Source organism: Urtica dioica, chromosome 8, assembly GCF_054948205.1.
Source record: "Urtica dioica subsp. dioica isolate 48M chromosome 8, U.dioica_male_clone48M_v1_H2, whole genome shotgun sequence".
Classification (NCBI taxonomy): Eukaryota; Viridiplantae; Streptophyta; class Magnoliopsida; order Rosales; family Urticaceae; genus Urtica; species Urtica dioica.
The window spans coordinates 40,730,170-40,755,898 of record NC_142763.1 but is presented as its reverse complement, the minus strand read 5'-3'; the positions used below and the strand labels follow the sequence as shown (position 1 = coordinate 40,755,898).

Below are 25,729 nucleotides of genomic sequence, written 5' to 3'. Positions count from 1 at the left end.
ATCGTGGGAATTAGACCATAGAATTATGTTCTGATAACTTTGATGTAAATGCACAATTTTTTTTATTAGATAATATTTTATTTCTTATTTTGTATGTAAGTAAATTTTATTTAAAATAACAGAAAACTGATGAAAAACATATTATCTTTTTTAGGTAATGAAATAAAAACGAGTTGATAAAAGATAAATTTCTTATAAAATTAAAACGGGAAAAAAATTGAATGACTAAAATCTCAAAATAAAAGTTTAATGGAATAATTCTCACACCTATAATTCAGATATCATTAGAGATAAAAACCATTATTTCATTGTAAACACCTTACACCTTATGTAGAAAAAAAGAAACTTTTTTTTTCTTCTTTCCTTTCTTAGTATTTCATTATTTATACCCTATAGCATACATACTCGCTATCTGTTCGTTAGAATTTAAAGTTTAACAAACTCATTCCATATTTCAAAACTAGGAGTGATGATAACGAAAATTCAATGATTTGGCTACAATTTTCTTGCCTTTTTTTTCATTCTTACACTATCAGTATATATTTGAATTTTTTGTGATTTTTCTTTACTTTTGTCAAAATTTCATGTCATTTATTTTGCTTCATTTTAAGATATCAGAATATAATTCTATGGTCTAATTCCCACGATTTGGAAAATTCAAGCATAAGAAAAGGGTTTGAGGTAAAAGAACTGTTTTTTTCGTCTTTTCTTTCTTACTATTTCATTAGTTATACCCTATAGCATAGATACAATTAAATACCATAGACATTGGCGCACAAATTAACAAGACAGCCTGCGAAACTCTTTAAATCTTGGTATTTGCAGGTTACAAGAATGCCATGGACTACATCATAATTTAGCTATCAACTTCAAGAAACTCAAACATCCACGCAGAAGAGTTCAAATATCAAAACTGTTCTAAATACCAACATTAATATACGCATAGAGTGTATGAGACGAAAAAAATATCTAACTACAGATAAATTTGAGTTATAAACGATAGAACGGGAATACTCTTTACAAAATGGTCGTGCCAAGAAATGTAGAGAAGAGTTGCAGCATGTATGTTGGGTTACCTGGACGATGATGACGAAGACATATTTGTGAAGATGTTCACTTAATTTTCTTGCCTGGACAAAACAGAAAAAAAATAGAACGGAAGAGTTGGTATTCACGATAATAACATATGTAAACAAGGACATCTCAATAATTGAATACCATATAAATTGACGATGCTAAGAAAAATATAAAACTAACGCTGTGAAAGAAAAACAGGGAGAGAGAGTTTGTTTTACCTGATTCAGAGGGCTTTCTAAGTTCTGGACGAGCGGATGTGAAATGATTTTGTGAGTATGAGCATATATATAAACCTGTCGAAATGTGAAAGTCAACTGCCGGTGATAAGCAAAATGAATAAAAACGGGTCTAAGTAATTGGGTTTTATTGCAAATTTGATTGGTTTATTAATATATTTGAATGGCCGGATTGTTTGATAAGCAGAAAGAAGTAAAGGTTGATTTGTTTTTATGACGAAAATATAATATTGACAACTACATAAGAGGAGAAGATTGCTCGTGATATATTTTTTCATCAATAATGTTATTCGTTTGTGATATCATGGGAGTTTTTCATGGAAAGAAAATTAGTAGCGGAAATTGGAAATTCTGATATGGTGTGGAAAAAATCTACCATCAATGGAGTCAGTAATCCATTCAGCGACTCTCCTAATATGGGCAGATTTTGGAAAAAAATACCCTAATAGGTACTATTTAATGATAGCTTAATCAATGACAGCTTTAAAAAAGGAAACACACATAAATGAAAGTTATAGAAAATTCATACTCATAAATGACACCTTTCCATTTTGACGTTTAATAGAATTCCATTTTGTTAATAGCATTCATCATGGAATTTATAGAAAATTCATACTTATAAATGACACCTTTCCATTTGAAATACAGACATTTGTTTACCTGGCCGTCGAAAGTGATCGGATTGGCTTGCTAAGTGAACCTCTCTCTTTGAACCAGGAACGAACACCTTACATGCGAGGCCAGGTCTTGGAATCCCCGTCGCTTGACTTGATCCTCGAGTCAACCGATGTCTGGGCGTGGGCCGGAGAAAGAGACAGCGGGCCGTCGTCGATCGACCTAAGCATGTTCCTCGCGAAGTCCTGGTGTTCAATAGAACCGATATTCCCAAACTGAAAATATATGACCAGCTATTATAACAAATAAAAATTGAATTCATTTAAATGTCTCAATGTCTGTCAAATTACCAGTGGAATCATCAAACCCTGAAAAAGGAATTAACATGAGAACTTGCTGAGATAACATGTGTGTAGAGCATTGAGTTCTTTCTCTAGCTCGTAAAGCGTGAAAGCTATGACATGTGTGTAGAGCATTGAGTTCTTTCTCGAGTCCTCCTTCTCGTCGTTGAATTCGTGTACACAATAATATCTTGTTGCGAAATTGGTGTGGAAATTTGAATCTGGACAGCGTCCTTCCATCAATTTCGTTCTGATGCACTTTTGGCTCCAACTAAATGATGTTACTGATCATGACCAAAGGTATATGAGACTGAATGTAATTAAAGAGACGAGAAAATACATGTTGAACGTGAGATTATTATGTACCAAAATTAACTATATCAACAAGAATATAGAAACACTTACCAGAAAAATACTAGGAGCGATGTAAAGCATCAACTCGAGATAATTTATTATAAAAAAGTCTGCCTGAAAAATCTATAAGAAAAGGAAAACGAACGCCATTACATAAATATGTGTATGTAGTCATATCATTTCATATGTTATACGAAAAAGGAAGACTAGTCAAAATCAAACGTTGAGATTGCATATTAGCCAACGTTTAGAATTTTTTTTAAAAATAGCCAAAATTGATGATGTGGCGTTTCAACCCATTTTTTTGGTCGAAAATGACCCTCTTGAGAATATAACGTGTTATTTTTATAATTATACAAAAATAGAAAGTCAAATGTGTCTGATTTCGTAATTAATAGCAATAAATTTCTTCTCAATTACAATTTGAATTTGATTGCGTGATCTCTCTCTTTCTCAACCCTACCACTGGTCTTCTTCTTCACGTTGGAGATCCAAGCTCGGTTGTCATCTCTCCCGACGACGCCCAACAGCCGAGCGGTATTGGAGCTGCGTGACTAAGCTCGCTGGGATCTCCCGCTCCGTCTGCGGCGAAGCGGAGTTCGCTCGGATCCAGATCCGGCGATGCTACCTCCGGTCCGAGCCCGACGACGGAGGGATCTTCTCCGACGAGAAGTTCTCCTCGTCCTCTACTTCAGGAGAGATTCTCCACACGACTTGAGGAGAGAGCGCCGCGGCGGCCGGATTAGGGTTAGGGTTCGGATTGAAGGCGATGAGAGAAGTGGTGTTGGCGGCGTTGGAGGAGGAGATCTCCGGCGGCGGAGGGTTCAGGAGGACGGTATATGAGTCGGTGGCGGCGGCGGCGCAATGCGAGGGAGGAGCGGATGGGTGCGAGTGCGGGGAGTGCGTGAGTGAGGCGGCGTGGATCGCAGAGGAACACTGTCCTCTTGATACGTGCAAGTATGCGCAAGGCGTTCCCACCAACTTGTATCCGGGTAAGTATTTCTCTTGTTGGTTCTTGTTAATTTGTGTTGATACGTGTTGATTTGTTCTTAATCTGTTGACTTTGTGTGGATTTCTATTGATTTGTTCTTAATCTGTTGACTTTGTGTGGATTTCTATTGATTTGTTCTTAATCTGTTGACTTTGTGTGGATTTCTATTGCTGTTATATAGGTTTTTGAACGATTTCATTCCTGTTAATTAACGTTAATATCTGTTAATTGCTGTTATGTAGGTTTTTGAACGATTTCAATCCTGTTAATTAACGTCAATATCTGTTAATTACTGTTAATTGACTTTGTTTTTGAATTTTTTCCTTGTTCTTCCCAGCTGATTCATGTATGGAACGATTTTCAATCCTATTAATTAATGTTAATACCTGTTAATTGTTGTTATGTAGGTTTTTGAACGATTTCAATTCTATTAATTAACGTTAATATCTGTTAATTACTGTTAATTGACTTTGTTTTTGAATTTTTTCTCGTGCAGTGTAGGTTTGGTTGCGTGTTTGAAAGATAAGCATTTATCACGGTGGATTTGTTAGATATGCATTTATCACGGTGGATCTGTTTGAGTTGGCATTTATTCACGCGATTCCAATTTCATTTCTTTCTTTTTTGGACGCGGGAATCTTCCAAATATTTTGATTTGATATTATTTAAATGAAGGGCAAATTTGTATTTTTTTTACTGTTAATGTGGTATATTGGCTACACATTAAAAATAAACCAAAAGTTAGCTATTTTGACAATTACAACGTTTGACTTTGCTATTTTGCTCGGGCTCCCTAAAAATAATCATGGTACCTTTATAGAAATCTTGATAAATTCACTGACTGTGAGAAATCTTATGCCATCTTGGTGTCGGATCAGCTTCACTATCATCAAGATTGAAGTCTGTCTTTCCTCTGCCGCATCGACTTCCTGACCTGGATATATTTTATAAGACTAAAAATCTTGATGACAGATCTACAAAACCATTTGTACATGGCATTCCGTGAAGCAGACATATGATAACAATCCACGACAACAGATCAAATTATATATCTCTGGTCTGAGGGCTGGGAAACATTCAACGATAATTACTTGGCCACAAATTACCGCCTAACAAGACATCCTGTATTTAAATGCACATTGAACCAAGGAAATAGCCCTTCTAGTAGCAAAATATGCACAGTTCGGTTGAGCTTTTTATTTGGTTGATCATATACTATGTACTATATACGTGAGCATCACATGTTGTAGCTTCTGGTTTGTAGAGTGGGTTTTTGTTTATTTATTATTATTATTATAAAGGAAAATACAGAATTTAATCTTTTTTCCCCTCCAACTCTAAGATCAGTGACAAAGTTGCCTTGTGTATGTTTTTTTTTTTTTTTTTTTTTGCTGATAACTTATGGCCTTCAATGTATATATATATATATATATATATATATATTATATATATATATATATATATATATATATATTATATAGACACGCATATAAAAAGTAAATATCAGGAACAAGGTGATTTCGTCGTAATTTTCGGACATATTCAGATCTTCTCTGTTGTTTTGGAATACGATGAGACTGGTGTATAAAGCCATTACCGAAGGTATGACATTCCTCAATCAACTGGGGTTGTTAGATTATACGTTCTCGTATGAACCCAAAAGATAATACACTAAAATAAGTTGGACAATGCCAGTAAATTGATTTGGTTGAAGTACAAAGAAGCCTTACTGAAACCGTTTCTCTCACTGAAACCATATCTGCTCTGCGTGAACTGATTCTTCAAACCAGAACCGTGGCCGAAAAGCGCACTATTTCATCATATCTCTGCACACGAAGAACAAAGTAGGACTTTATTAAGATTAAGAAGAGAAAACGGAGAAGATATATTTTTTTCACTGACTGGTGTGTAGAAACAAATAGCCCATCAGATTTTGCTTGGGTACAATAAACAAGAAGAATACAAGAGTCTAAATTATGTTTATATTTACTTAGTATATGATGTTACCATGAAAGGAAAAAAAAAAAGCTCAAGAAGCCCGCCAGGTGTCGGCGAGTAGGCGAGCCCGGTAATTGCTAGACGTAAATGACATGGCATCATTCATACCTCCGCCCTGACCTCCGCGCCTGTATCCTGAATCAAAAAAGGCAGGATGATGAATACGATCGAAATCTTTTTGCGATGGTGCGTATCCGAGTTGAGCACCGCCGACATCACCAAATGAAGTGCCTCCAGCAGTAAAGGAACCCCCAGACCGATACGAACCTCCATCACCTCCCCCAGACCGATACGAACCTCCATCACCTCCCCCTGCTCCACCGTCACCTGCACCTCCACCTGCTCCGCTTGATCTACGGTTTGAACCTCCGCCATCTGAATCCGAACTGTCTCCGGATCCGCGTTGAGGTTGGACGTCCTCGTTCAGCACTCGCTCCGGATCAACTCCATGCTCTCGAGCCACTTCAGCTACTGCCGGATCCGGGTTCTGGTTGACGTCGTCCATGTGAACTTCGTCAATCCAGCGGAGCATTTCGTCGTCTCTCTCATTGTCATTCCCCGAGCATTCGAAAGCTCGTTCGATGATATCCAAAGGATCCAGGGGGTTGAGGTTGTTGTCGTGAATCCGAGTTGCTTCACGGAGCTGCAACTTCATGTTGTACGAGCAGAAAACAAGCTTCTCGAGTCTGTTGTACGCTAGACGGTTCCTTTGTTTTGTGTGGACGAGGGCAAATGTACTCCAATTCCTCTCACAAGCGGAGGCGGATGAAGTTTGTGACAAAATTCGAATGGCCAACGTCTGTAAAGTCGGGGTCCAATTTCCGTAAAGCTCCCACCACTCACCTGCAATCATGTGATATAAATCATATCATGTCATTTCTTACCATTCAATGACATAGTTAATGCATACAATTCATCTCACAAGCTTACTTGCACAAAGGGCGCCTCGTGCCGAAACAGCACTTCGTTGTGAGAAGTCCCCTCGAGCGTCTCGAAATGCGATTAACTGTAATTAGAAAATCAAATAAGACTCATATATTCATAATGTGATATAACTTGTAACAATTTATAGTTTTATACCTCTCTCCCAAGAGTTGACCCATCAAGATCCGGATGCAAGAAGTCGAACACCCTTGTGACAGCGGCCATGTGGGTATTGTCCATGTGGATATCCGGGTTAAACAGCAACTTTGGATTTAGGAAAAAAGCTGCAATGTGTAGTGGATGTTCCATTTGAGTACTCCATCTGTGGTTCACGATGTCGACAACCCATTTCTTCCCACCCATCGCTTCCAACTTCTTTTTCATCTCGTGGAAGACATAGTATAGTAATCCCATCGTGGGATGCACCTCAGTGTCCACTAATCGAAGAGTGGTGTACATCGGCTCGAATATGGCACACACTTCGTCCACCGAATGCCAGAATCTGGGATTTAAACATGTCTCGGATACGGATGTACCTGTAGGAGTTGCACTCAATGTGGAATCATCCCACCATTGACTACTGAACATCGTCCTCAACGCAGCTCTCTTCTCTCGGAGACTTCTGAGAGCTAGATAGTTCGTGGAAAATCTTGTTGCACCGGGACGGATGATTTCACCTGGGGATGTCTCCCGTAACTTGGACAACACAGTGCCGTGGTTGTAGATGAACTTAGTCGCATCCCTCGCAGCTTTGATAGTTTGCTTAACACTATCTCTCTTCCCAATATCTTCGAACATCAGATCTAGACAATGTGCGGCGCAAGGTGTCCAGTACACATGGTACTTGCGTTGTAATTTCAACCCGGCACTCCTGTAGTTCGAACCGTTGTCGGTCACAACTTGGACGACATTCTGTCTTCCGATTTCTTTGAGCGCTGACCTCAGTATTCCGTAGATGTACTCCCCTGTTTTCGTATGCTTTGATGCATCAACGGACTTTAAGAACACCGTTGCACCAGCACAATAAACCATAATATTTATGATGCTCAGTTTGGTCGGCCCCGTCCAACCATCAGTGAGTATGGTGCAGCCGTATTTTACCCACTGCTTCTTTTCCTCGTCAAGGTAGTTCTCCCCGTCTGCAACCTCCATATCGAGGTACTTGTTATGAATTTCATACGGAGTTGGTATAGGAACGCCTGGACCTGGAATATGCCAATATACATCATGTTAACGTTTCAAGAACACATGCGATTCGACAATATGAAAATAAAATTACTTATCACGAATTGAGGATTACCCAGGTCTTGAGCGGACGCTATCATGTTTTTGAACTCATGCGAGGCGGCCTTACTCGCCGGCACATGTTGGTGAACAAAGAATTTTGTTATGTGTCTTTCGAGCCACGTTCTCTTCTTCGGATCCACGATCTCATCAATTTTTGTTTGCTTCGCACTCGCTGACTTATATAATGACGGAGCAGCTGGTGGAGATTTTGCCGTAGAACCACTGCTGGGCCCCGACATCATCCGAGCCTCCCATTCCGTCTACGCCGCCTCTTGTCTTGACCTCTTCATAACTGCTCGTAATTGCGCTTCGTATGCTTCTTCGTTTGATTCTTCCCCGCCAACATTTTTAGTCAATGTCGTGCGAAGCGTAGATTCCAACGACTTTTTGTTCTTCTTTTTTTACGACATTGCCTTGAAGTAAAGCTTGCATCTCTTCTCTCACTTCATGAGGGACTTTCTCACAGAATTTGACACTCCTCGTTGGGTCTACATGGGCTAGGTGGTTTTTCACTCTCGTGATGCCGCCACCTCCCATAATGTGCTCGCAAAATATGCATTGGTGGCCGCTACTTTTTCCGGGAATAGGTGTGCAATACTTCCTAGCTGGGTCGGGGGCCGAAATTCTTGCAACTTGTAATCTACAAATGAACAAATAACATTTACACAATATCACTAACTAATTATCAACTTGTAATATACACAAACTGTAAAATGAAAAACAAGTCACAAAATTTCTTCATAAATCAATAAACAAGTTTACATAACCTTAATCATCACTAACTAGTCACAAAATTACTAAATAATTCGGATTAATTACCAAAAAAATTATAAACATCACCACAAACTCTAAAATGAAACTCTAAAATGTATATTGGCATATTGCAGGTCCTAATATTCCTATACCAACTCCGTATGAAATTCATAACAAGTACCTCGATATGGAGGTTGCAGACGCGGAGAACTACATTGAAGAACAAAAGAAGCGGTGGGTAAAATACGGATGCACTATACTCATTGATTGTTGGACGGGGCCGACCAGACTGAGCATCATAAACATTATGGTTTATTGTGCTGGTGCAACGGTGTTCTTAAAGTCCGTTGATGCATCCACGCATACGAAAACAGGGGAGTACATCTACGGAATATTGAGGTCAGTGGTCAAAGAAATCGGAAAACACAATGTCGTCCAGGTTGTGACCGACAACGGTTCGAACTACAAGAGTGCCGGTATGAAATTACAACGCAAGTACAATGTGTACTGGACACCTTGCGCCGCACATTGTCTAGATCTAATGTTTGAAGATATTGGAAAGATAGATAGTGTTAAGCAGACTATCAAAGCAGCGAGGGATGCGACAAAGTTCACCTACAACAACAGCAATGTTCTGTCCAAGTTACGGGACACATCCCCAAGTGAAATCATCCATCCCGGCGCAACAAGATTTGCCACGAACTATCTAGCTCTCAGAAGTCTCAGAGAGAAGAGAGCTGCGTTGAGGACGATGTTCAGTAGTCAATGGTGGGATGATTCCAAATTGAGTGCAACACCTCCAGGTAGATCCATTTTCGAGACTTGTTTAAACCCCAGGTTTTGGCATTCGGTGGACGCAGTGTGTGCCATATTCGAGCCGATGTACACCACTATTCGATTAGTGGACACTGAGGTGCATCCCACGATGGTATTACTATACTACGTCTTCCACGAGATGAAAAAAAAGTTGGAAGCGATGAGTGGGAAGAAATGGGTCGTCGACATTGTGAACCACAGATGGAGTACTCAAATGGAACATCCACTACACATTGCAGCTTTCTTCCTAAATCCAAAGTTGCTGTTTAACCCGGATATAACCATGAACAATACTCACATGGCCGCTGTCACAAAGGTGTTCGACTTCTTGCATCCGGATCTTGATGGGTCAACTCTTGGGAGAGAGGTATAAATTGTTACAAGGTATATCACATTATGAATATATGAGTCTTATTTGATTTTCTAATTACAGTTAATCGCATTTCGAGACGCTCGATGGGACTTCTCACAAAGAAGTGTTGTTTCGGCACGAGGCACCCTTTGTGCAAGTAAGCTTGTGAGATGAATTGTATGCATTAACTATGTCAAGGAATGGTATGAAATGACATGATATGATTTATGTCACATGATTGCAGGTGAGTGGTGGGAGCTTTACGGAAATTGGACCCCGACTTTACAGACGTTGGCCATTCGAATTTTATCACAAACTTCATCTGCCTCCGCTTGTGAGAGGAATTGGAGTACATTTGCCCTCGTCCACACAAAACAAAGGACCCGTCTAGCGTACAGCAGACTCGAGAAGCTTGTTTTCTGCTCATACAACATGAAGTTGCAGCTCTGAGAAGCAACTCGGATTCACGACAACAACCTCACCCCGATGGATCATTTGGATATCATCGAATGAGCTTTCGAACAATCGGGGAATGACAATGAGGGAGACGACGAAATGCTCCGCTGGATTGACGAAGTTCACATGGACGACGTCAACCAGAACCCGGATCCGACAGTAGCTGAAGCGGCTCGAGAGCATGGAGTTGATCCGGAGCGAGTGCTGAACGATGACGTCCAACCTCAACGCGGATCCGGAGACAGTTCGGATTCAGATGGCGGAGGTTCAAGTCGTAGATCAAACGGAGGAGGTGGAGATGAAGGTGGATCAGGGGGAGGTGGTGGAGGTTCCTTTAGTGCTGGAGGCACTTCATTTGGTGATGTCGGCGGTGCTCAAGTTGGATACGCACCATCGGAAGAAGATTATGATCGTCTTCATCACCCTGCCTTTTTTTATTCAGGATACGAGCGCGGAGGTAAGGGCGGAGGTATGAATGATGCCATATCATTTACATCTAGCAATGATGTTGATGACTTGTCCTACAACTTCGGATCGGTATCAATTGGTCCTCAAGGCACGGAGTCCTCTTATGATGACGGATCTTCCAGTTACAACCAGGACTACTATGCATCAAGTCAAGCTCCGGAAACGGTGCGACCAGTTCCAGGTTATCCCCTCCACTCCATGTCTGTAGTTTCATCTCAGTATGAGTACGACTATCACTTGGACATGTACTTTCGTGCATGTGCTCATTATATGACTTAGTATGATTACTGTATGACCGCTGCATATGGTCGCTATGAGTAGTCATTTCATTTATATTCCTTTTATGTTGAATTTGTTGAACTATAGTATTTGATGGATTGTGTTGAACTTTATCATTTTGGTTTGTACTATTGAACTTACTTTTTGTTGTGTTTGTAATTTGGTATTGTGTTGAAACATTCTACACTATTTTTAATTTTATGAATTTTATCCTACGTACTTTGTATGTTTTTTTTGTATATTTCTTTTATGAATTCCCCTCGGTAAATACGGTATTTGACGGTATTCCTCTACGGTAACGGTAAGTTCAACGGTACCGGTTTTCTTTTTTTTCCTGCTTTCCCCGGTATTCCTTTACGGTACCGGGGTTTACCAGTAAATTCGAAACCTCGGAACGGTAACGGTAACGGTATTTCGATCCTTGGTTGTAACTAGAAGAATATTTTAATAGCAACAAAACAAATTGAAACCAAGCGGTTTTTATTAGGTAAAAAAAAAAAAAAAAATCAAAGATGCAGGCTTTTAGATTTTTTTTAGCCTACATCTCAGTGCAGCTTCCCAAAAAATCAAAACTTCCCAAAAATTAATTATTTCTAGCCTTTTTAAAAAAAAAATCAAATATGTAGTATAGCTTCTCAAAAAAAAAAAAAAAAAAAAAAAAAAAAAAAAAAAAGCTTTATGCAGCTTTGTAGATTTAAATATACTTGGGAAATGGCCGGATGTAGTAGTGTTTTCAATAGTTTGGACCAAAATATAGAGTTTCTTGTTTTGGACACTTTTAGTAGTTGCTTAAGTGAGCAAGTACATATTTGCCATTGTCTTTATTTTTTGTTTTAAAAATACCTCATTAAACAATAGCGTCAGTTAATATTTCAATACTCAAATGAAACTCATTTTCATCTTCTTGGTTCACGCTCTCTCATCTCTCCTCCGACTCTTTCTCTCTCTAAAACCCTCACCCACTTCGCCGAAATCGCGGAAATCCTCATCCACGTCGTCGAAATCTCCATGTTCGTTGCTAATCTCTCCTAAATATCTCAAGTTCGTTTCTAATCTTCATTATTCTTTCAAATCTCTACGAATCACCTTTTTTCAAACGCTAGATTGCAGAAAATGACGGCCAAAAAATGCGCGCCGGTTCGGAAGAATTCGAGGACGGCGAAGAAAGGTCCGACGCCGCTGAAGAAAAGTCTCTCCAGCGAAAAAGTCTTCCGCCAAGAAGCCAACAACGTCTCGTCGAGTGAAGAAACCAAAACTAGTCACTAAATTGCCGGCATCAAATTAAGATGAGACATCGCCATTTGAGCTCCGAAAACGAAAATCAACTATAAATGAGGTACATTTCTTCACTTTGAGCATTTTGGGTAACTTTTTGATGGCATGCAAAGCTGAATTTGGGTTATTATTTATGTGATTGTAGAATTCTTTTATTTGCATTTTCTGTGTGTTGAAGATTTCATAGGTTATAATTTATGTTGTAGACATATATAGCTATAGTCACTAGAATTGTAGATGTTTATGTCTAGTGACTATAATTATAAATGTCTACAATTACATGTTTGTGTAGATATAGTTCTGGTGATATGAGGACTGTTTGTAGAGTTTTATGTTTTTTTCTTGACATATGCAGGGATTTGTAAGATTTGTCCCCGAAGAAGAGATTGTGGACCACAACTTCATGTTCTTCGGCGCATTGGACAAGTTTGAGGAGACCATGTGGCGGTGAAACTTGCGACCGGCTACGAATCTGACGACGAGTTTCCGACATCTTTGGGCTGGGATTTTTATGTTTACATGAACTCCAATCTCAAACTATGAAGTTACTTTTAAAACTATGTTTTATATTTTTGTATGGTTTTGTATGACAATTTGAAGTTTGAATGCCTAAACATCGCTATATATTTTCGTATGTTTTTGTTTTTTTTATTATGACTGTATGGCTTCAGTATGCTCTTGTTTTGTTATGGCTGTGTCTACAGATGTGTACAGTGATGTCTACAATTGTGATGATTGTAGACATACATATCTACAATTTGAACTGATTGTAGACATTAAATGTCTACAATCACCACAATTGTAGACATAAATGTCTACAATCAGTTTAATTGTAGACAATGATGTCTACAATTTGAACAACTTCTATCATGTAATGCATTCAAGACGTAAAAAAGACATACAACTATAATAATTCAATTCTATCATTAACCCTGTCTCACTGAAATATAACATTGTAAATTCATCACCACCATAACACTTCAAAAATATCAGTTCAAACCAAAAATTGTCATTGCATTGCATTGAAATCATCTTCATTACATCATTACAAAACCCTTAAAACAGATACCTTAAAATCTGATTCGAGCAGCTATTATCTGACTAACCAAACTTATTCAGAGCATGTAAAAAACTACAACAATGACAATGACAACGAACAGAGCCATCTTCAGCTTGAAAATTTGAATTCGAAGTCCCGCATTCTCGGATTCTAACATGTTTTTCCTCCTCAGCAAACCGGGAATGATTTGCTTCGATCTATAGCACATTTCTGGGTCTATCCATTTGAAATACCCGCACCCACCATCTTCCTGAGAAAACAAACACAAAGAGGTGACTTTTTGGCGAAAACAAAGACGCGATTCACAATCGTGATTCGAGAGATTACCTTTTTTGTGATGCAACCGTGGAACCTCCTTCCAGGATTCAAAATTGTCCACGAAGCGCACTCACGAACAGGAATGCCACAGTAGCAAAGCTCTCCCATGACTGCAAGATCGCGACTTGAAGTTAAGCAGACGAGAGAAATAAGAAGCAATTTGGGGTCCTTTTCTTATTTAGGGATTTCAAATTATTTTTCTTATTGAGTCTAGAGAAAGAGTTTGATGATTTATGCCGCCAATTCCCCTTGATATGTATAATTGTAACAAAAAATGTAATAAACGGTAGACTTATAAGTCTACAGTTAACAACAATTGTAGATATCGACGTCTACAGTTGTAGTAACTGTAGATCTATAATATCTACAATTGTTACAACTGACATTCCTGCATAGCAAAAACGCATATCTGATTGTTATTATCGTGTATGAAAAAAATAAAATGTCTACAATGAGACTATTTGTATACATGTATATCTACAATTACCCAATTGTAGATATACATGTCTACAATTCTTGTAATTGTAGACATATAGGTCTACAACTTCAGTTGTAATAAACGTATTAGTTTACAACAGCTGAAGGTGTACACCGATATGTCCACATTTACAAGAATTGTAGACATGTATATCTACAATTACAATAACGACGTATAACAGGGACAGTCTACAATTTCATAGACTGTAGACATGTATGTCTACAATTCAAGAACGCGAAAAAAACTCAAACGTCCAAAAACACAAAGAACAACACACAAACAAACCCAGAAACAAACAACACAGAGACGGCGGGTAATGGCACCAACAAACCCAGAACGACAAAGATCTAAAACCCAGACAACAAGCACACGAAAACAAAGATGACCGACGAAAAAAAGCTTTCTTTTAAGATGCACGAAGATGACGTTGAACAAACATGTTCTCCGAAACCCAGAAACTCAGAAACCCGACGAGGATGAACGAAAACCCAGAAACAAAAAGAGAGGAGAGAAGACGACGATGACGTTGACCGAAAGAAGCTTACTTTTAGACGAGGATGAGGTGGCCGGAGAGATGAGCTTCACTTCATAGACACGCAGCTCATGGAGGATGATGAAAGGAAGATGAAACGTCCTTCACACGCAGAGAAATAGAGAGGAGAGAGAGAGAGAGAGAGAGAGAGAGAGAGAGAGAGAGAGAGAGAGAGCTGTACATGGCACAATAAACAAGACCGTATTATTGAGCAAGTTTTGGTTTGGGGGCTTGAATGAACAAAATTACAAATTAAAGGGCAAACCCGGTATCAAACTATTATCTCTCCTCAAAACACTACTAAAAGTGTCCAAAAATATGCTACCCTATATTTTGGTCCAAATCATTGAAAACACTACTACATCCGGCCATTTCCCAATATACTTCTTTGATAATCTTAGTTTTGAAAATCTTCTTATGCTATCACAAAGATTGTTCATAGTTACATAATTTTAAAATTTTACTTCTATTACTTTTTTATTTTATCTTAGTATATACTTATTTTTTTACTTCACACATCAAGAAGTTCTTTTTTTTTTCTTTTTTTTTTTTACTTCCAATGATTTTACTCATCAAAAAGTCGCTTTATTTTTTTTAACATTCTCATATCAATATTTTCAATTTATTTTTCAAAACTGTTGTACTATAAAAGTAAAAATATAAATATATCATAATTCGATTGAGAAATTTTGGGTTTGAGCCTCATGAGTTTCAGAAATGCATGTCTCCTTACAAATGTAAGATTTATTTCTTTTAGCTTAACGTCTTGGTACTGAATTATGTAATCTTGACCAATAGTATCAATGTGCACTTGCACTGTGAATATATCATGTAGTATTGGTCAATAGTACTACTTTTAATAATAATAATAATATAATAATAATAATAATAATAATAATAATAATAATAATAATAATAATAATAATAATAATAATAATGTAATAGCTGTATACTTAACATAGTTAGATAACTTAGATTGAGGTGACTTTGATAATCCACTCCCTTGCCTTCCCCTTGAGCCTCAACTAACGAAATCTTAGAGATTCTCTAATTATAATGCCAAATTTCATAAGCAGACATTAATTATTGATTTTACACTAAAATGTCATTTTTTAAAATAGAATCAAGGAGATTACCAATGTTTAACCAGCAAACAAGATGTCAAATTCACTTTAATACTTCATTTTTTTTTCATTCCCAACTTCTTTTTTAACTTTCCAAATTATTTTTTCTCTCCTTTTTTCACTTGATCTTCATTTCTTAAAACTAGGGTTCAGTCCCTTCTAACTCCACACTATTTCGGTATATTCGCAATGTGGATAAATTAGAGGGGGGGTTTGAACTTTGAACTCGGCCTCTTGAAAATAATCAAAGAACTGAGCCAATAGACCAATAATGTCATGCAATCTCAACTTTAAAATCATATTAGTTAATGGTTTTTAACATTATCCTTTTTGTATTGACGAATGAATCAATCTTGTGTTCTTTTTAAGAAAAAGGAATTTATCGGGGTCTCGAAACACATTAGAACTCAAAAAAAAAAAAATCACTTGAATTTCATCCACCGCAAAAAAAATATACATTTTTTTTTGTAATGGATTCCGATGTAACTTTTAAAGTGTCAAAAAAAGTCCAAAAACGATGAAAATCACTATTTAATTTTTGATGGAGTAAAAATTGAAGAGAATATAAAAAAATAGATACAAGATATTAAGAGTAAAACTTGCAATTGAATGCGGAGGAAAAAAAAAACTCGAAGGGTCTACTACCGTAATTTGTAACTAGAAAGTTACCAACCCTTCTAAATTTGGTAGGGTATTATTGAGGTGAATCACAGGAATGGATGCCAGATATATTATCATACCAATAATATATTCCCTGTCATGAAAAGATTAATTTAGTAATTCGGCTAGTTAAATCAGAGAGTATAAAGGCATGACATTGGAGTTGGGATTAGGGAGAGCAAAAATATTTTGGATAAAAGTACCATGCCATATGATACTATATGGTTAAAAGGGTATTTTTATCCGAAATAAAGATAAAAATCCATTTTATATATTTTTGAAATAGGAGATCTAATCTTGATATTTTATTAATTTTTAGACCCAATTAAAAAAATTTCTCACCAGTAAATCCTTTACAAGTCAACTTTTATTTTTTTACATTTCTAATTGGTTATGATGCCAGTCGATATTTTATGCATAAATTCATAAATCTTCACTGAACTGACTAGTTTTTTTTGTTCTTTTAGTTACTGCGATGTTGCTTTTTAACTTTGGGCGGAAACACAAATTTTTTTTTATCAAAACCTATTCTATCCAGACGATGAAACACACAACAGCCACCAGTGGAGATCAAAATATTAATTTAAGAAAAAGTACAAAGATTGTGTAACAACTCCTTTCATCTAGAATAATATAAAGAAACAAGGTCCAAAACAAACTGAATAGACTCTTCAAAACTACCCTAAAAAAGTTACAGAGAACAAACCGACAACAAACAGCCGTTAACATTCTCTGGTCGCACTTCTTATAGGTTTTCACTTCTTTGATTTCTTTGCTGGCCTGAAATCAAACACAGACCATAAGTCGTGACTCTACGGTGAAACAAAATCCCATTCAGCTCTGAATCACTAGACACGCTACACAATATTATATAACACACTCAGATAGACACTTACTGTGTAGGTTCGGGTGCTGCTACAACAGGCTCTGCTACCGGTGTCTTTTCACCAGGTCCCTGAAAGCGAAAGCGAGAAAATAACAACATCAAAAACCCCAACTTTGAGCAAAAGAAACAAACTGATAAGTCTACAACAGAAAGTTTAAAGTGAATGATACCATGGCAAAGCGCTCCTCTCTCCTGGCATGTTTCCTCTCACGGCTAGCCTTGTTCTTTGCCCTCTTAGCCTCAAACTGGTCGGAGAGAGTCTTCTCTCTGGCCTTCTCGGCCTTAGACTTGTGGATGCTCTCCATGAGCACACGCTTGTTCTTGAACACGTTACCTTTCACCTTCATGTACATGTCATGGTACATGTGCCTATCGATCTTCTTGGCCTCGCGGTACTTTCGGAGCAACCGCCTGAGAACCCTCATTCTCCTCATCCATAGGATCTTAGTTGGCAACCTAGCCTCCCTTGTTCCCTTACGTTTACCTAAAAAAACAAATGGTTCGTTATTGTTCTTAACAGGTTTAGGTTTAATACCCCACAATTAATCATTTCCTTGTCATACCACCTCCCAGAACTGCAAAATTTTAAATCAAATTCTATTTCTGCATAGACAAGTACCCAGAATCACAAATATCTTAGTCAGATACCATTATTGCACCCAGAAGCACAAACTTCCGAGTCCAATTCCATTAGTCTATCAATAATCATCAATGAAACCATCTACCTAATTTTCAACCCGAAATTGTAAAGTTTAGAATCCAACTCGATGTCATAATCCCATAAAATTTTGTTAATGATCATTATATAATGAGAAGGAAAAATGAAGGTACCATATCCAGAATGACGTCCTTTTCTCTTGGCGATCTTCATACGGCGGGCACGGGAACGAGAGTGAATCTTGGTGGGTTTCCTGATGATGAAACCATCCTTCACCAATTTCCTAATGTTTTGGCCTGCAAAGCAGAGATTATTTTAATTCACAAGAGCCAAACTACATGGAAAAGCAATAGCCTAAACTGAACAGCTTGTGAAATTCACATGGAGAATCCACAATCAATACTGGAAACTATCAACTTATTGAGACAGAAATAATAATATTGAGCTACCAACACCTTTATCGAAGCCTTAAACCCTAGAATTCATAGCTCGAGTCATATAACAAAGTATTCAATTTTTTTTAACTTTTTACCACTTATTCCTAGCCGTATCAAAACTCTTCGTAATACGATTCGAACGTAAACTAATTCTGACACTGATCATCGCCCACGGCGATTCAAAGACAAACGGAACGGAAATGGTGAGTAAAATGAAACTCACGAGAGTTCGCCATGGAGATCTCGTTGACTTCATTGGGATCGAGCCAGACCTTGCCGCGACCACACTTGAGAACGCTCGCTGAGAGACGCTTCTGAAGCTTTAGCGCAACCATGGTGTATGTCGCAGCAGCCAAAATGGGAGAGAGAAGATGAAGGGAAGCTTTATATATCACATGATTTTAAGCCTATTAGGGTTTTCCATTCAACGTATCGACCACTTATTGGGCCTCAAGTTGGGCCACCCGGATCGCTTTCGACTTGGTCCACTTGGTAGCTGTCTCTCCTTCTTTTTCTTTTTTAAATTAATAAATGACTTCTTGAGTTTTTTTTTTCTTTTTTTCTTTACTCTTAAATTTTTTTAGTTTAATCCTATAAAATTTAAGGGTAAAATGAAATAATATAAATTTAATTTTCTGCATTGTACTATTTCCACTTTAGTAATACTTTCTTCAAGTTTATTTATACGACGACGCGCACGAATGACAACGGGTACGAGTAAGACCGAACACATTTATATTGTTATCTGTACTCAAACTAAATTTTATAATCGTTACCCATGCTCTTTTACCCAATTTTGAATCTGGTCGATTAACGTGTATATCCACTGGGTAAGCAAGTTACAAATTTTTCACCGGTTTACCTGCTATAAAAATCGGTTACTGTTTATCCGATAATAGTTAAAAAATAAATAAAAAAATTTAAGTTTTGATATGTTATTTTAAATTGAATATAGCTTTTAAAGCATGTTATTTCAAACTATATATATATATTACTAAATACATGTCATATCTTTTTCAATACATTATTTTAAATCACTTTATTTTAATTTAGTGAAAATGTTTATAAAATATTTTTTGGGTACCGGGTACGAAATGAAAATTTTGTTACCCGTACACAAGCCCATTTTAATTTTTAAACATTTGACAAGTCACTCTTTACCTAATAACTAGTGAAACTACTATTCTTAATGTGTGTTAGCTATAAATAGATTAAAACTAATTATAATTTAGTTCTCTTTTTCTGAGGGGAACCACTTTGGCGTTGCGAACTCCTGTTTAAATAGCTAAAGAGGCTCTTTTTGGGAAAAATGAACATGGTGTTGCGAACCATAAGCCATCGCTGTATCGGAGATGGTGCCGGTACTCTCGAAGATTACGGACCACAAGTTAAATGGCTCGAATTACCCTGATTGGAGCAAGACCATTCGCGTGTTCCTCCGAAGCATCGACAAGGATAATCACTTGACTGACACTGCTCCAAGTAACAATACGCGACAAACATGGCTTCGCGAGGACGCTCGTCTTTTTCTGCAAATCCGAAACTCCATCGGTAATGAGCTAATTGGTCTAGTCAACCACTGCGAGTTTGTCAAAGAATTAATGGATTACTTGGACTTCCTGTACTCTGGAAAAGGAAATCTATCTCGCATGTTCGATGTGTGCAAGGCCTTTTATAGGGCTGAGAAGCAGGACCAATCACTCACCACCTACTTCATGGAGTCCAAGAAAACATATGAAGAGCTCGACATGTTTCTGCCCTTCAGCGCCGATGTGAAAGTTCAACAACAACAACGAAAGCAAATGACCATTATGAGTTTTCTTGCGGGACTGCCTTCGACCTTTGACACTGCAAGGTCCCATATCATCTTTGGCTCCGACATTTCCTTTCTCCAAGAGGTGTTTAGTCGCGTCCTTCGCACGGAGGGAACCCTATCTAATCCTGTCAGCAGAGCCCTACTATCGCGAAACACGAATGGTTCAAGTCGTCTTTCTACCTACAAACCTGGAGGCCCAAGAAATCCTGAATCTCGTCCTAAAGATATTTTCGCAATCACTTGTAACTATTGCAAGAAACCGGGTCACACCATACAAGAGTGCAGAAAACTTTAGTACAAGAATCAGAAGAACTAGTCGACTCATGTTGCATCCTCTTCTGACACCTCAGTTCGTATCCCTGCTGATGAGTATGCCAAATTGTCCGAGTACCAGGAATCACTAAGGACTTCAAAACCGTCTGTCACTGCCATTGTCGAATCAGGTAATTCGAATGCGTGTCTTCTTTCCTCATCCTCCAAATGGGTCATTGATTCTGGTGCCACAGATCATATGACAAGTAATTCAAAACTCTTCTCCACCATTACACATCGCGCTCATACTTCTACAGTTACTTTAGCCAATGGATCTTTTTCCAATGTTATTGGTTCTGCCACTATCACACCTACTCATTCTTTGTCATTATCCTATGTCTTGCATTTACCCGACTTATCTTTTAACCTCTTATCTGTTAGCCAACTCACAAAAACATTAAATTGCTCACTCTCATTTTTTCCTGACTCTTGTGTTTTTCAGGATCTCATGACGAAACATACTATTGGTAAAGGACATGAATCTGGAGGTCTCTACATCCTCGACACATCCAAATCCATTGCTTGCCCGGGTGTCACATCCATCCTTGAAGAACATTGTCGTTTAGGTCACCCTTCGCTTCCTCTTCTCAAGCTACTATATCCTCAGTTTTGCTCAGTTTCCTCATTAGACTGTGAGTCATGTCAATTTGCTAAACATCATCTCCTTAGTTCTAGTCCTAGGGTCAATAAGCGATCTAGCACTCCGTTTGAGTTAGTCCACTCAGATGTTTGGGGTCCTTGTCCTACTGTGTCCAAACCGGATTTTCGATACTTTGTTACTTTTATGGATGATTTTTCCCGCGTAACCTGGTTATTTTTAATGAAAACTCGTTCAGAATTATTCTCATTGTTTTATTCATTATGTGCTGAGATCTGTACTCAATTCAATATCTAGGCCCTGCAGGCTTCATGCGGGACCCAGCCAACTAGGAAGGCCCAGTGAGTCCCTAAGCGAGACTAGGCCTAAGAAGGAAAGGTCTCGTACAACACAACAGGGCAAGCCCTGAGGTCACCACGGGTTCGTCAGATGACCCATGGCCTCGCCGAAAAAGGAGAAGGACACGCCCCACACTGGGCGACCCCCTCTCAGGCCACGCCACACCCCATAGCGCGGCCCAGGACCCTCACGCGAGCCCTCCTAGCAGGGTCTCGCCGAGGCCTCTCGGAACTCGTGTCATGCATGTCCTCAACTCATATGCCTATAAATATGGGCTCACTCTCCTCATTATATAAGTCATTTTTTACCTGGGAAAATCTATACTCTCTCTAAAACTACTCTAACGCTTCCGAGCCCACATGCCTACACATCCAATCCAGTCTTTCACGAGCGGACCAAACATATTGAGATTGATTGCCACTTTGTTCGCGAGAAGATTCAACATGGCCCGATCTCCACTTCATATGCGAAGAAAGAATACCAATTGGGAGACATTCATAAAAGCACTTAACGGGTGTTGGGTTGGGTATATCTTTAACAAATTGCGCATGATTAATATATATGCTCTAACTTGAGGGAGAGTGTTGTAGACTAATACATAACCTAGCATTAATTACTATGGTTTCTGTGTTTATTATTATTAGCATAGGTTTTGTATAGATATATAAATACCAAGACTCTCAGATGAATAAAATATAAGAAAATTTGCTCAAAATCTTCTTTGATCATAGTTAGTAAATTGTGGACCCCTCTACATTAGATAATGGACTCCATTATATTATTTTCATTGGTTTATTTTGAGCCTATTAATTTTCCTCTCCCTCATTTCATTTATAATATTTCATAAAATAAAATAAACAACATTGATAAAACATTTCAATTCAATATTTACTTTTTGTTGTATTTTAGGGTTTAACTTTTTTCAGGCATTTTTTGTTTTTAATTTATTAATTTTGTATATTATTCAAGACCAAATCAATTGGTTTACAAACTAAATAACTTATTGTTTATAATTTTAAACTATATAATTAAAATAAAATGATGCTCAACAAATTTAAAACTTCTTGGGCTTTTGTTTAGTACTTTAGAGTCAAAATATACTTTTTAATTTAAAAAAAATACAAAAAATATTAGTTTATATAGATGTTTTAAGCTGGTAACTTGTATACCTTCGTAAAAACAAATTTAATCTTATTTCGAAAATGAGCAAAATGCTTTAAAAACAAGAGATTTGTAAACAACTACCATACTTGTAGAGGGGACTTTTAAATTATAGCCTAACTATCTATTTATTTAGGGAAATAGCTCATATTTCTCATACTTCCAAAATTGCCCTTGGTTTCATAAAACTTCGTTCTTATTTGTTTGTTAATTTCAGATTTTTTCCAGTTATTCATCATCGGATTTGAATCATGGAATCGTTCGCTAAATCGGAGACATATATTTTGTTTTTTCGAATGGTAAATAATATTTACTATCGAATGGCCGGATTGTAAATATTATTTACCATTAAAATTATTCTGCGATTTGCAACCAGGATATTCGATGACTCATTTGGAATAGATGTTTAGGATCGTCGATTTCGTAGATGTTCTTCTATTGTTCTCATATTATATGTTCGTCTAGGTTAATCATTTAATCCTTCTTAGTTTATGTTTGTCTATGGTAGGCGTTTAGGTTCTTAGGTTTCTTAAAACTTCGTTCTTATTTGTTTGTTAATTCCAAATTTTTTCCAATTATTCATCATCAGATTTGAATCATGGAATAGTTCGCCAAATCGGAGACAAGTATTTTGCTTTTTCGAATGGTAAATAATATTTACTATCGAATGGTCCGACTGTAAATATTATTTACCATTAACGTTTCAGAGTTTCGGTTATGGTGTTCTATGGGTTAATCGAATTGAAAATATTATTTACCATATTTTATAGTTAATCTAACAGAGAATTGATCGGATATGCGGGGTAGGGTTTCGATTATGGTGTTCTATGGGTTAATCGAATTGGAAATAATATTTACTTACCATTTTTTCCAAGTCTGAGAACGGAGACGCTTCGCCGGCTTCGGAAGTTGCGAAATCAGAAAATTGGTGGCGAAAAAGGAGGTCGGACGCAATATCGGAAGATTGAAGGATTCGAAATCGACGGAGAGTTCGGAGGCAATATCGGAGGATTGAAGGATTTAGAGTTGGATGCGAATTGGTGTGTATTTGATGAGGGGTAAGATATGAATATGATATTGTTTGGTAGTGGATTGAGCTAGTTACCTAATTTAAGTAATAGTTTGACTAGAATTTTAAAAGAGGTGATCAATTTGGATTAGATATATAACCGACCCTAATAACAATTGAAAATGAAAACAGGACAATCATAAGGTTAGAAGGTTATTGACTACATTAAATATTGGGGAATATTTTTTGATCAAGTTGGAGAAACCGGAACCCGCACCACGTTTTGAAAATAAGAAATCAAACCGTCGCCCACCGGGGGGGGGGGAACCATCCGCAGTTTCTTTTTTCTTTATATCCCGGAACACTCCCGTAGCGCGTGTAATCACGCACTCCCATCGATAGTCAACATTTGGTACTGCAAAAATACATAAATGCCAGCCAGATAATTTATACATGCTCAGCTTCTTTTATCAAATGCGCAAAAAAAATTCGAGCACAAAAAAAAACCACACATTTATTGTAATGCACAGAAATTTACATAAGAATTAAACAAATTCAAACAATATAAAAAATAATAATTGTGTGCTTTGTCAGCAAATATAACACCTAAGAAATACATAGTTCCGGTTCCTAAAAAAAAAACGAGTTAATGATAACGACTATCTTTATTCACCACAGTAAAAAAAAAAAAAAAAAACGACGCGGCCTACAGAGCCAATTTGGAGCCGGAAAAATGGGAGTCGTTTTCGTCGACGTCGCAGTCAAAGCTCCAAAGCTGACCAACCTCGCTTTCCTGATCAGACTCACTGCGAATCTGAGTAAACGACTGACCGTCAAGATACGGAATCTGATAAAACTTCATCATATCCTCGTACGCCATGAGCTCGTCCGAGAGCTTCTGTACTTCGTTCTCGCTTTCTTCTTCCTTCTCAGCCAAAGAGATCACTGGAACCTCTTTCTTCTTCGGCTCGGCAACGTTGATCGCGAAATCCTTGTCGTTTTCGTTGGGAAAATTGACCTTGGCTTTTGAGCCTCGGATCTGGCGAGCTTCTCTGTCGTAAGCCCTAGCGGCTTCCTCGGCAGTGTCGAAGGTTCCGAGCCAGACTCGGACGCCCTTTCGAGGGTCGCGAATCTCCGCCGCCCATTTTCCCCATGGACGTTGCCTTATTCCTCGGTACAGGTTTTTCCGAGGCCTCTTCGTTGGTTTCTGAGTTTGCACACCACCTGTTTGTTTAAACGACCCAATTAGACTAAAGAAATAAATTTTAAGAAGATAAAGAAGAGGGAGTTAAATAAGTTAATTTAAGAACATAAGATTAAAAAACGGTTAATTCAAGAGCATTTAATGATTTAATTAGCTTTTTATTTTAATTCGGGATGTTTGGGTATATAAAATTTGAAATGAGTGGGCTAGGCTAGTCCATTTCTGAGATTGCGCATCTCCTGTTTGTGGAAATGACTAAACCAGAATAAAGAAACACATTTTGAGAATAAAAGGGTTAGTTTTTACCTGATGAGGGTTTGGCTCGTTTGATGGGTTTGGGTAGATCAGCGGAGTTTGTGTGACTGAGTTTGCTGAAGAAATCCGAGTTTGGCCATAAATCGGACGGGTCAACTCCGCGAGATCGGTTGCGAGGGATGAAATCGGCTAATATAGCACCACCGCACATGTCTTTCTTTTTTGTGGAATTCCAAAAGAGGGTTTTAGGGTTTATGAGAGAAACCAATAAAATGGTCAAAGTGTGAATTAAAAGTGATATTCGGTGGGGGGTTTTTGTAGTACGAGAAACGAAGGTCTCGGGTGTGTTTGGAACTTTCTTATTGTGACGTAAGTGTCTAGGTAAGGAGTCTCTACTTTGATGTGTGTATCTTTTCTGCGTGGCTGGCAAGGCAAGTTGATAAAAAGGATAAGGATGGGCTATAAACCTAAGCTGAAATGACTTGTATGCCCTTTCCCACACATCTAGCAGGCAAGGCAAGTTGATAAAAATGGTTATTTTTTTTTTAAGGTGGGAAATACCATTGGCCTTGGTTACGACGGTGCAAAACCGCGGTTACAAAAGAGAACAAAATCATAAAATAAAAAAGATAAACTGAAAAACTAAAAAAACACAATTAC

General features: G+C 37.8%; 5 protein-coding genes and 1 pseudogene across 5 annotated transcripts; 3 read left to right on the top strand and 3 right to left on the bottom strand.

The window, feature by feature from the left end:
• The first annotated feature begins 3,365 nt into the window (after positions 1 to 3,365).
• On the top strand, positions 3,366 to 4,358 carry LOC149389814 (plasmodesmata-located protein 4-like). Its single transcript, XM_089624796.1, has 2 exons — positions 3,366 to 3,615; positions 4,116 to 4,358. Exons 1-2 carry the CDS (start codon positions 3,393 to 3,395, stop codon positions 4,163 to 4,165), a joined length of 273 nt encoding a protein of 90 aa, XP_089480922.1. The 5' UTR covers positions 3,366 to 3,392; the 3' UTR covers positions 4,166 to 4,358.
• Positions 4,359 to 6,789: 2,431 nt separating this feature from the next.
• On the bottom strand, positions 6,790 to 8,062 carry LOC149389813 (uncharacterized). The gene is made up of 3 exons (XM_089622730.1): positions 7,837 to 8,062; positions 6,854 to 7,741; positions 6,790 to 6,800 (listed from the first exon to the last, which is right to left on the bottom strand). The coding sequence occupies exons 1-3, from the start codon at positions 8,060 to 8,062 to the stop codon at positions 6,790 to 6,792; spliced, it is 1,125 nt and encodes a 374-aa protein (XP_089478856.1).
• A 314-nt stretch (positions 8,063 to 8,376) lies between these two features.
• LOC149389812 (uncharacterized) lies at positions 8,377 to 9,662 on the top strand. Its single transcript, XM_089622729.1, has 3 exons — positions 8,377 to 8,458; positions 8,711 to 9,504; positions 9,594 to 9,662. The coding sequence occupies exons 1-3, from the start codon at positions 8,377 to 8,379 to the stop codon at positions 9,660 to 9,662; spliced, it is 945 nt and encodes a 314-aa protein (XP_089478855.1).
• A 7,296-nt stretch (positions 9,663 to 16,958) lies between these two features.
• Positions 16,959 to 18,753, bottom strand: LOC149389811 (large ribosomal subunit protein eL19y-like). The gene is made up of 5 exons (XM_089623751.1): positions 18,599 to 18,753; positions 18,112 to 18,234; positions 17,451 to 17,764; positions 17,291 to 17,349; positions 16,959 to 17,174 (listed from the first exon to the last, which is right to left on the bottom strand). The coding sequence occupies exons 1-5, from the start codon at positions 18,708 to 18,710 to the stop codon at positions 17,150 to 17,152; spliced, it is 633 nt and encodes a 210-aa protein (XP_089479877.1). The 5' UTR covers positions 18,711 to 18,753; the 3' UTR covers positions 16,959 to 17,149.
• A 323-nt stretch (positions 18,754 to 19,076) lies between these two features.
• LOC149389810 (uncharacterized) lies at positions 19,077 to 21,433 on the top strand (annotated as a pseudogene).
• A 2,674-nt stretch (positions 21,434 to 24,107) lies between these two features.
• Positions 24,108 to 25,463, bottom strand: LOC149389809 (ethylene-responsive transcription factor ERF071-like). The gene is made up of 2 exons (XM_089624448.1): positions 25,121 to 25,463; positions 24,108 to 24,834 (listed from the first exon to the last, which is right to left on the bottom strand). Exons 1-2 carry the CDS (start codon positions 25,278 to 25,280, stop codon positions 24,317 to 24,319), a joined length of 678 nt encoding a protein of 225 aa, XP_089480574.1. The 5' UTR covers positions 25,281 to 25,463; the 3' UTR covers positions 24,108 to 24,316.
• Between the last annotated feature and the right edge of the window lie 266 nt (positions 25,464 to 25,729).

Bases quoted from the DNA above. Each gene is read 5' to 3' on its own strand.
- LOC149389814 (XM_089624796.1), top strand. From the start codon at position 3,393: ATGAGAGAAGTGGTGTTGGCGGCGTTGGAGGAGGAGATCTCCGGCGGC. The intron at 3,616-4,115 runs GTAAGTATTTCT...CGTGCAGTGTAG, and splicing joins TCCCACCAACTTGTATCCGG to GTTTGGTTGCGTGTTTGAAA.
- LOC149389813 (XM_089622730.1), bottom strand. From the start codon at position 8,062: ATGTCGGGGCCCAGCAGTGGTTCTACGGCAAAATCTCCACCAGCTGCT. The intron at 7,742-7,836 runs GTAATCCTCAAT...GGCATATTCCAG, and splicing joins AGCGTCCGCTCAAGACCTGG to GTCCAGGCGTTCCTATACCA.
- LOC149389812 (XM_089622729.1), top strand. From the start codon at position 8,377: ATGCATTGGTGGCCGCTACTTTTTCCGGGAATAGGTGTGCAATACTTC. The intron at 8,459-8,710 runs GTAATCTACAAA...GGCATATTGCAG, and splicing joins GGCCGAAATTCTTGCAACTT to GTCCTAATATTCCTATACCA. The intron at 9,505-9,593 runs GTATTACTATAC...TGTGAACCACAG, and splicing joins CTGAGGTGCATCCCACGATG to ATGGAGTACTCAAATGGAAC.
- LOC149389811 (XM_089623751.1), bottom strand. From the start codon at position 18,710: ATGGTTGCGCTAAAGCTTCAGAAGCGTCTCTCAGCGAGCGTTCTCAAG. The intron at 17,350-17,450 runs GTATCATTCACT...TTTCGCTTTCAG, and splicing joins GAGAGGAGCGCTTTGCCATG to GGACCTGGTGAAAAGACACC. The intron at 17,175-17,290 runs GTAAGTGTCTAT...GTTTGATTTCAG, and splicing joins GCAGCACCCGAACCTACACA to GCCAGCAAAGAAATCAAAGA.
- LOC149389809 (XM_089624448.1), bottom strand. From the start codon at position 25,280: ATGTGCGGTGGTGCTATATTAGCCGATTTCATCCCTCGCAACCGATCT. The intron at 24,835-25,120 runs GTAAAAACTAAC...TTAAACAAACAG, and splicing joins ACGAGCCAAACCCTCATCAG to GTGGTGTGCAAACTCAGAAA.